The 10,000-nt window shown below is 36.6% G+C and overlaps 1 protein-coding gene across 4 annotated transcripts in view; it reads right to left on the bottom strand.

The window, feature by feature from the left end:
• Nucleotides 1-10,000, bottom strand: part of LOC125036623 (centrosomal protein of 131 kDa-like) — a 15,907-nt gene that overhangs the window by 4,318 nt on the left and 1,589 nt on the right. For all 4 annotated transcript variants that reach the window (XM_047629380.1, XM_047629377.1, XM_047629378.1 and 1 more), the window contains 9 exons: nt 9,714-9,818; nt 4,559-6,078; nt 4,113-4,267; nt 2,953-3,143; nt 2,372-2,458; nt 2,139-2,255; nt 1,497-1,714; nt 492-717; nt 1-119 (listed from right to left, as the gene is read on the bottom strand). The exon at nt 1-119 is cut by the window's left edge and continues 105 nt beyond it. In XM_047629380.1, the coding sequence (XP_047485336.1) occupies nt 1-119; nt 492-717; nt 1,497-1,714; nt 2,139-2,255; nt 2,372-2,458; nt 2,953-3,143; nt 4,113-4,267; nt 4,559-6,078; nt 9,714-9,818 (2,738 nt within the window). The remainder of the gene's footprint in view (nt 120-491; nt 718-1,496; nt 1,715-2,138; nt 2,256-2,371; nt 2,459-2,952; nt 3,144-4,112; nt 4,268-4,558; nt 6,079-9,713; nt 9,819-10,000) is intronic.

The raw sequence follows: 10,000 nt of genomic DNA, 5'->3' as shown, positions 1-10,000 counted from the left end.
AACCTCTCCCGCAGCTCCCTATCTGACTGACTCTTGGCCTCACTCTGCTCCTTCATGAACTGCTCTCGCCATTCAGATCGGCTTTTCTCGTCTCGTTGTCTGAGGTTGGCCAGGTCTTCCTGTTTGTCAAGGAGGAGTATTTGCAATGGATGAGGTATTGGTAATAGGAATGATAAAAATAAAACTAAATGCTACATTATTATTAAGTACAAGAAACAGTACTCAGAGTGTTTTATTCCTTAATGAATGGGATAACTCAGAGCTTCATGTGCAAACAGGAGGGTAAACAAATTGAGATACAAAAGTCTGTATTAACCAAATGGAGAAATTGGCAAGTAAAATTACTTCTGCCATTAACATGTAGAAAAATATAATGGCAAAAAATTCTTCTATCATCTTTTGCTTACAATAATCGTCATAGTTCATAACAACAAATGCTGTGTACTGTTCATTAAGAGCTAAAAATAAAGCTAAAGAAAAAAATTCATTACCTCATGTCTGCGATTCATATTCCTAATCTTTTCTTCGTTCTCCTCTATAACTCTTTGCTTCTCCTTATTGGCCTCTTTCAGGGCTGCTTCTCGCTCTGAACGTTCCCTGTCTAGGGTTCGATGATGCTCTTCGATCAGGGATTTGATATCCCTTTCTTGCTGCTTGCGGACTGTCTCCAGTCGAGTCAGGGACAGTTGTTCGCTTTGTCGAATCTCTAAATCCAGTCTTTGAAAAAGCAATTCTCATTAATCAATCTGTAACTCTACTTCTGATACACAATATTCACAAACTAAATGACAGCATTCTGTCTTAATCAAAATCCATCAGTATTAATCTCACACTGCTATTAAATTCATCAAATTAAAAGGAACACTTAACTAAAAACAAAATTTACACAATCTTAGCTGACAAATCCATAATATAATTCTACACACCTCCAGCAGTCACATCAAATCATAATATTCCTCTCCAGTGAAATATTCCAGTGTAATCCTCTGACCATAAGAAACCACAAAAAGGGACATATGGATCCACAATGAACCCAGAGACGGATACTTGTCTATTATCCTTATGACAAAAGAAATTATTATATAGAAAAGTATGAATGAGAATGAATATCTTCACAATACAAGATAATCATTCTCTTTCATACCTTGCCTACATTTGTCAACATGAATACAAGAAATTATCAACCAAATTTAATAGGAAATCTCCCTGGACCAACTACTAGGCAAATATTCAACCTTAAGACAAGAGGTCACCTACACCTGATACATCACCTGGTACAAGTAACTCTAGCTCACTGCCATTAAACTTACAGGAATGTCATAAGATTTAAGGGTTAAATTTTAAAACAAAAGAAAGGAAGAGAAGATAAAGAAAACAAAAAAAAAAGAACAGAAAAAAAAACTATGAAAAAAAGAAACAAAGAAAACTATGAAAAAAAGAAACAAAAGAAAACAAATAGAAAAGAAAAAGAGAAAAAAACAACAGACAATCCTCACCTCTGCTGCTCCCTCTCTCTCTCCTTCCTGCAAGCTTCCTCCTTCTCCTGCTCGTACTTCTTCTTGAGCTCCTCCTCCTGGGATCGGAGTTGTGTTATCATCTTCTCCTCTGCCTCCCTCAGAGCCTCCCAATGCTGTGCTTTAAGCTCGCTCATCTCATCACGGTGTTTTGCGGTGAGGTCTTTCATCTTTGTTTCCAGTCCCCGGTAGGTGGTTTCCTGTGAATTTGAGCCAATTTTTTAAAAATCTGTTAACTCTTAAATTACATGAAACTCACATATAATCACACAATAGTAGCTGGCTACCTCATCTGAAGTTCTGTATCTCTTGGGCTTTCTAGAATAAAAAACTGTAATCACAATATCTAGTGCAACAGCTGTTCAAATGAAACTGTGAAACAAAAATATCAAATACAACATTCACACAGACTATTATACATCTCTTGTTCAAAAGTAGAGTTTTGAAAATCCAGCCCTAAATATCTTGCACTCAGAAAGCACCAAATTTATAGAAATGTCTAATTTACAGGGAGTGAGTGTATCAAATATCAAAGAGTACTCCATCAAGTACTTTATCAAGGAAACATAAATCCCCTTTCCATATTTTTACTTATTCCTCTATAAAACATACAGCATGACTCACTTTAATAGCTTTTGCTTTCTGCTGGGTCCACTTTTCTCTTTTTTCTTGTTCTGCTGTTGTGATCCTCTCTCGTAAGGACTTCATTTCTTGCATGTGACGATCTTCCATAAGCTTGATCTACAAAGAGAGTTGTCATTGGTTACAAAACCGAACTTTACCCTACAAGAGCCATTTTCCACATACTCCACTCTTGTCTTTTTTTCAAAATGCTTGTTGTTCATTTCTTGAAATACCTTGTCTGCATTCTTCTTCTCCGAAATTCTTTGCTCTTTCACAAGCATTTCGCATTGTTCAGTCAGCGTCTTCTTATCGTCTAGTAACTGCAAAATATGATAAAGAAAAAGCTGAAATCCATCTGAAGAAAAAATATATCAGAAAACTTGGCTAAATCTATATGATATAATACTTTAAGATCAAATCACCATTTATAAATTGCAAAAACTACTAGTGACTGAATACACTAATAAAACACATGTGCCTTTCCAGTCATATAGGTTATGAAATATGCATACCATGAATTCTAAAGAAGATAATTCTACTATGCACTGTTATTAACATTCTAGTAATTTAAATCCATCAAAACTGAATGGAAACAGAAAACCTTAATTCAGTTCTGAATTACTGGAAGTAAGTCTACTCTTACACTATATAAAGGTACCAACATATTCCTTTAAAAAAATATCCAACCCTTTCTTCAGCAAAAAGACTCATGAGCTAGACCTTGATCACACAAACAGATTCAATTCCCTTTACTGTAAAACAAAGATTTAATCCCTTTCTCTTCCGACAAGAATTCCAGGCATCTTGGCCTCACCTTTCGTATAAGTTCTAGATTTTTCTGGATTCTGGCCTCCATTTCCTCTTGCTTGTTTCTCAACTTCTCCTCGCACTTGGCATGCAATTCAGGACTCTTCTTTGGGTCTTCCTTGCGCTTCTCTTGGATGCAGATGTTTTCTAGTAATTTCTCTGCCTCAACTATCTGATAGAGGAGTTCTTCTTGAGACCCTGTAAGAGGGAGAGAACGATGGCTGAGAGAAAGGAAATTGGTTTCCATTTTGTATAACTTTCACAACTTAGGTTGTATCGAAAGGAAAAATAATCTTGGTAAAATTTTCATGTCTATACTCTGTACAGATCCAGAGTATAATAACCTCGGCAGGTCACCGTAGGTCAACCCTGTACTACCTTGACCCACATCTCTCACAATAACAGGTTATCTTCCATTCTTAAACTAGGAATACAGGAAGCAAGGAGCAAAGGTCAACTAGGAATGTAGCATCCTGCAGGATATCTAAGTAATCTTTTATGTCGTGATAAGGACTGGTGGCCTGTACCTAATATTTTCTGTTGTGTTACTAGTGACCTCATATTTTCTGTTGTGTTACTAGTGACCTGTGAATAAACTTGAAAGCAAGAATGCTCTCATTCTTCTACAATTCTAACATCTGCATTAAATGATTAAAAGATCATCCATAGACTTTACTTTCAACAGATACCCTTGTAGCACCTTGTCTCCCCAAAATGAATATTTATAATTCATATCCACACAGATACCATTCTTCATAACAGTTATCCAAACAGCAGGGGAAAAAAATAATATTGTTTCAGTAGCACAAGGTTAATATCCACAGTTCAAAAATTACCACTGAAATTAATGTTAGGATTTGAATAATGATTAGTATCACCATGAGGATTAGGCAGTAAGTCTGAGGCCTAATACTTGACTATCTAGACTTCAGAAAAACATAACTTGTACTGTGCACTATGTAATGTTCATCAATCAGGCAAGTTTTAGGTCCCTGCAATAATCACTTTATCATCAGTATGATCATTATCAACATCACCATTATTGTTAACTAAAACTTTAAACCTGTAACTATAAGAAAGAACTCTATTTACAAGACCCTGATGTAATCCAGAGACTTTTCCCAGGAGAGCCAAGACTACACAACACTAATGTTATTTTTAACTTACCCTCAGTATTCCCATTCTGCCAGCGTTCAGCTAAATCTTGAGTAAAGAGGAAAACCTTTTCTACTAATACCTGTAGCACAGGTAAGGTAGCAGGACATTCTCGTATAGGTGGCGGGGTACTTAACGGTTTCATCTCACTTTCTTTAGTGAAGGATCTAAAAATAAAGGTACATGGTACATAAGTAAACATAGAACTTTGCATATGCTGAATTATTCAAGGAACTTTTGTTAGACAAGCTGAAACTTCATACAGGTAATGTAGGGAATACTTTAGTCATTATATACAGTAAAGAAAATTATCTCTTTAAAATATTTCAAGATTTCAACTAATTTTTTGAACTCCTAGAAAAGGGTATTTTAAAATAAAATGAATAGTTAACATGGGATTTGTTACAACATATAAATATGCATAAAAATATTCCTTCAACTGAAGAAACCAGACCTACCTTGTTGGGGAACTGCTCAAGCTCTCAGTTGGTGGAAATTCATAAGATTTGGCATTGTATATCTGCCTGGTATTAACTCCTGCATCTTGAACATAGATAACTGGAGCTTCAGCTACACTCGCCACTTTGCCCTGTTCTTTCTCGTATGATTCTGAGGTCTTCTTTTCTTCATCTTCTATCATCTGTAGAGCCTCAAGCAGATCTTTTGACCCCTGTGACTTAACACGCTTCTCTGAAGTCCAGCGGCTACGCACTATGTATGCAGCAGCAGATCCTGGGCGGTAGGTTGGGAGGTCTGTAGTACATGAAAAATCATATGTATTCGAGAGTGGCATGACCCCCTTCCCTTGGCCAGATTCAACTGTTCTGGATATGTCTTCCTCCTTTTCTTGCTGTTTGGTTTTATTGTGGGAATGACAGTCTTCTGGACTCTCTGGACTGGCATCACCACTGGAAGGACTATCCATTTTCGTATTGGATTGAATAGTTGTGCTTTCTGTGTCATCCTGAGGTTGGTCTACGATAGTCCTTGGAGTTGACTTGTCACTCAAACTTGATTCTTCAATTATATCTTCTAACACACACTCTGGACTTTCACAGTTCTCAGCCAGTTCCTGGCCATCAAAGTCCTCATCACCTACAAGCTCTTCTGCATGTTGTTTTTCTACGTGATCTTGGAATCTCTCTTCCCCCGACATGTTTCTCAGAGGTATTTCCAAAGGTTCACTAACTCCTGAACTGTTTGCCAGGAACTGGGTCTGGACACCACTATGGTGGACTAACACTGTTTTCGTATGGTCACACCTCCCTGAGTTCTCTAGTGTGTGGGGTTCATCCCTACTCGAGAGTTTTAACAACAATTCGTGATTCTGTTTCAGGAGCTCTTTCCATTCCGTGTCCCAGCTCTCGTCTTTGGTCTCACTTTCTCGCTGTTTTTTGGGCTCAGTACTTGCCATAAGCTGTATCCTTCGACCCAAGCTCATAACAGTACATTCTGAGCCATCATTTGAAGTCGTATCAAAGTCTCTCCTAAAGTGGTTACTGCCATTGTGCGAAGTGTGATAGGAACTATTGTTATCAATTTCCAGGTCACTATGTGTGCTTACTAAATGGGGTCTCAGATTATAGGTATTTTCTCTCAGAATTCCTCTGGCATTGCCATATGAATCTATTTCAGACCTGTCATCTCTTCCTTCAGGAGAGCATCTGAAAGCTTTATTGGCAAATTCAAGTTCATTCACATTGGGATGATCAGATGCTGACTTCAGAGTATACGTGTCCCCAAACTGATCATGTTCTTGAGACTGATCGCTGTCACTCTTGGTAAAAGTCAAGCCGAAGTCTGAATTGGACTTCAGGGAATATGGCTGCTGAAACGACAGACCAGTTCCATACACAATTGGGTGGTTGACTGTCAGTGGCAGAGTGTATGTACTCCCAAAGCCAATTACACTGGACCCTTCCGAATCACTGCCCACGTCCTGCTTTTCGTAGCAGCCACTCTTATAACCTGAAAGAAACTGAAAGAAAAATCAGAAGATAAATATGTATTACTCCATATGCCTTGCTATTTTTTTGTTTTCTTATTTTCTTTTAGCTTGTTGAATGTACTTGATTAGATTAGTTCATATATTATATCCATCTCTCCATTTTATAAACATGTCTTACTGAATAGCTTCATTCTTATATATCATTCACTGAAATGAATTTACCAAGTGAATACTAAGCATATCTAACAAAAGTAATCTTAACTCATCAAAATATAAGAGCAAATAAAATACCCAAAACTGATATGCAAAAATAAAAATATTTACAAGAAAGACTCACACCATTCCAGTGTCTGACTCAGCACAAATATATCCTACGAGGTGTCACCTTGCCATTATGTGTTGCACGTGATCAAAACACTAACATACATAATCCGTGCAGAAGTGAAATCTACCTTTAATCAGTTCAATGACAGTTTCTAATCAATTAATCGGTTAGAGCATTAATCAGTGTTTAAATAATTAAACAAACAAATTGATATACATATCCAGCTATATTTTTACCCATTTATTTATATGCATGAATATATATTATGTATATATATACACTTACACACTTACACACATACATACCTACATATGCATATAAATAGAGCAACTCTGAATTAACCATCAAGCATTCAAATTTAAGAATTCCAGATTCACAACAAGGACCTAAGGTTATATTCTAAGAATAATAAATTGGTAATTATCTATGTTTTACATCAACAAAGCCAGTCAAACAGATTTAGGTTCTATTAACCTCACCGCATCATCTGTAATCTGGGAGGCACCAGAGCAAGGGCAGAGGAGTTACCATTGAGAAGCACCATTGGAAGGGCTAAGGATGTACCAATGGAATGGATTAGGGAACAAAATGGATTACGAGATATGACTTGGAGGGTTGAAGGGGCACCACTGGAAGACTAAACAAGGGGGCACAACTGCACACACTCTCTCTCTCTCTCTCTCTCTCTCTCTCTCTCTCTCTCTCTCTCTCTCTCTCTCTCTCTCTCTCTCTCTCTCTCTCTCTCTCTCTCTCTCTCTCTCTCTCTCTCTCTGCGTGTGCCTGTGCGTGTGCGTGTGCGTGTGTTTGTGCGTGTGCGTGTGCGTGTGCGTGTGCGTGTGCGTGTGCGTGTGCGTGTGCGTGTGCGTGTGCGTGTGCGTGTGCGTGTGCGTGTGCGTGTGCGTGTGTTTGTGTGTGTGTGTATGCATGTGTATATACATATAGATATATAAATATATAAATATATGAATATATATGAATATATATATATATATATTTATATATATTTACACATATTCCCACAAGTGACATACAACATGACCACCAACCCCAGCAGAAACAATGCAGATAGTGCCTGGGACTGAACCGAGACCTCATGGAAAACAATATTCTTTATCTACACACAGTTAAACATTTTCCACTGACAGAAACCTCATTTCTCTCAACACCTTCACCATCAAACAATGTGATCTCTTCTGACTGCTAAGTGAAAAAAAATGCAAACCAATAATACTCTGTATTTCTTATGCAATGAGGCTAATTCCTTACAACAGATTTAAGCTTTTTTTATCTTCCATTATCTTCTATGGTGGGTCACATCAGGTCACGCATGATTTATAGCATGTCATCTCTAATATGATTTACAGAAAGACATACACAAAAAGACTTTTTGGGGGGAAAAATCAATGTTAATGTCTTCTAACATATAAGCAGGCAGCATTTGCAAAATCCACTAATGATATTCCATCCTTACCAACCTTTCCAACCTGGTAATATGATTTTTGTTCAAAGTTTAAGAGTAAATTCTGTGGGTTGATGTATAATGTGGCATACCTTTGTGCAAAGTATTATCATTCTTTTGATATTCAAAATGCTTAGAAAAAATGTCACATGTAACATATATGTGTTTTATAATTAGCTTTTAATTCGTAACTGTGTCTTGATTTCTACAGCATAATTAATAGAAAGGAATGACAATTCTATATATGAAAAAAATATGAGCAATTGTTTAAGAATATCACAGACCAAAACATTTTCCTTAAAATATCTTCCCAACACCATAAATCTTTCTACTAATTCAAACAACCAGAGGACTTTGTCCTGCCTTCACAAAATTTCTCCCACAAGAATAAAAGTCTTAAAAAATCTTTAAAAATCTTTCATATTTCATGGACAAATAATATCTAAACTGTGAGCAGGTGTCAAACCAGAACCACTATTGCATTTGTCTAGATTTATATACATGTGTGTTTCCCAAAGTGAAAGCATACACCGGGTGCAAATTATTAGCCATACTTATCCACCTCTAGCAGGGACTGTTATTAGCAGTTCTGCAGCAGCCGCACCAGTTATGATGCTGGCCCACAAGGTAGAGAAGTTATGTAAAAGATACTAGCAAAATACAGACAAAGTAAAATGGTTGATCAAAGGAGATGCACAAGAAGAAGGAGGGGGAGGAGGAGGGGAAGAAGAAGAAGAAGAAGAAGAAGAAGAAGAAGAAGAAGAAGAAGAAGAAGAAGAAGAAGAAGAAGAAGAAGAAGAAGAAGAAGAAGAAGAAGAAGAAGAAGAAGAAGAAGAAAAAGAAGGATAAGGATAAGGAGAAGGAGGAGGAGGAGATGAAGGAGAAGGAGAAGAAAAAGAAGGAGGGAAGAGGGAGAATCTGAAGAGAGAGGAAGAAGAGAAGTAGCCACAAAAGAGAACCCATAAGAAAAAGGAAAAAAAGAAGGAGAAGGGGTTAATGAAGTGAAATGTACTTCAGATTTCAATGCACAACAATGAAAGTGACTGCATGCTCAGAAATAATATTGGACAACTCAAAATGTTACCTCATGAATGACACAATGTGAAAATAAAATTCTAACTGGACTACACAGCTGTACTACAGATAGATTCCTAAAGATATACGGAATTATGGTAAGCACAGACTACTAAGTCTTTGTAAAAACTGCCCTAAATTCTCCTGCAGATACAAATGGAACACATCAATGATACCTCTTCCTTTACGAAATTTATATAACCTCTCTTTTGGCCAATTTTTTTTCATATTTGTCACAGTGAACTCCTTTCAGAATAAGATAAGCTGAGTTACATTCACATAGCCAGGCTAGGTTAAGTGAGCCATTTTTAGACAAGGCTACGATACGTTACATTAGAGACTCTACTCAATATCTACCCTATGATATGATAAAAGGAGGTGAGATAAAAATCAAAGAACAAAAATGAAAAGGGAAACTCCTGTCAATAAGTATTCATGTTGACAAATGTAGAAAAGGTATGAATGAGAATGAATATCTTCACAATACAAGAGATGTATTTGACCAGTTTTGATTATATCTTACTCAGAAATACTTGTATTTCTGACAAAAATATAAGCAAAACCAGTCAAATACATCTCTTGTATTGTGAAGATATTCATTCTCATTCATACCTTTTCTACATCCTATCAATAACTTTGAATCTTCTAAGCAAAAATATTTCACAGACCAACAGTGACAACAACAATCATCTCATAATGCATATAAATTAAATGAATAATATGTGAAACATTGCCTTTATATATTAAAGCACTTAAAAAATCAAGATGAAATATGTATTTGGATTACAACGGATTAAAATTACGTACTTGCTTCCTTCTACTCGGTGTGGCATAGCCATGACTTGATATAACCCTCAGAGAACCGCGGCTTACTGGCTGATGACGTCTCGGTGTATATGCGACAGACCTTATCTGGAAGATGTTGCCCGTTTTGGCGTTAATTAATAAATCGAATATTTTAAACTGTCAAGAAATAGTCTGAATTTTTCGCTGGCATTTGTGAATCTTACAGAATATGTGTTCATGTTGGTTTTTCTATTTTTGATATATGATCAAGCCTAATGTTGCTCTGTATCTACGTTATATCTTGCAAT

The sequence above is a fragment of the Penaeus chinensis genome, chromosome 21 (assembly GCF_019202785.1).
Source record: "Penaeus chinensis breed Huanghai No. 1 chromosome 21, ASM1920278v2, whole genome shotgun sequence".
Taxonomy (NCBI): Eukaryota; Metazoa; Arthropoda; class Malacostraca; order Decapoda; family Penaeidae; genus Penaeus; species Penaeus chinensis.
Note: the sequence above shows the minus strand (reverse complement) of the source record. Positions and strands in the feature narration are given on the sequence as shown.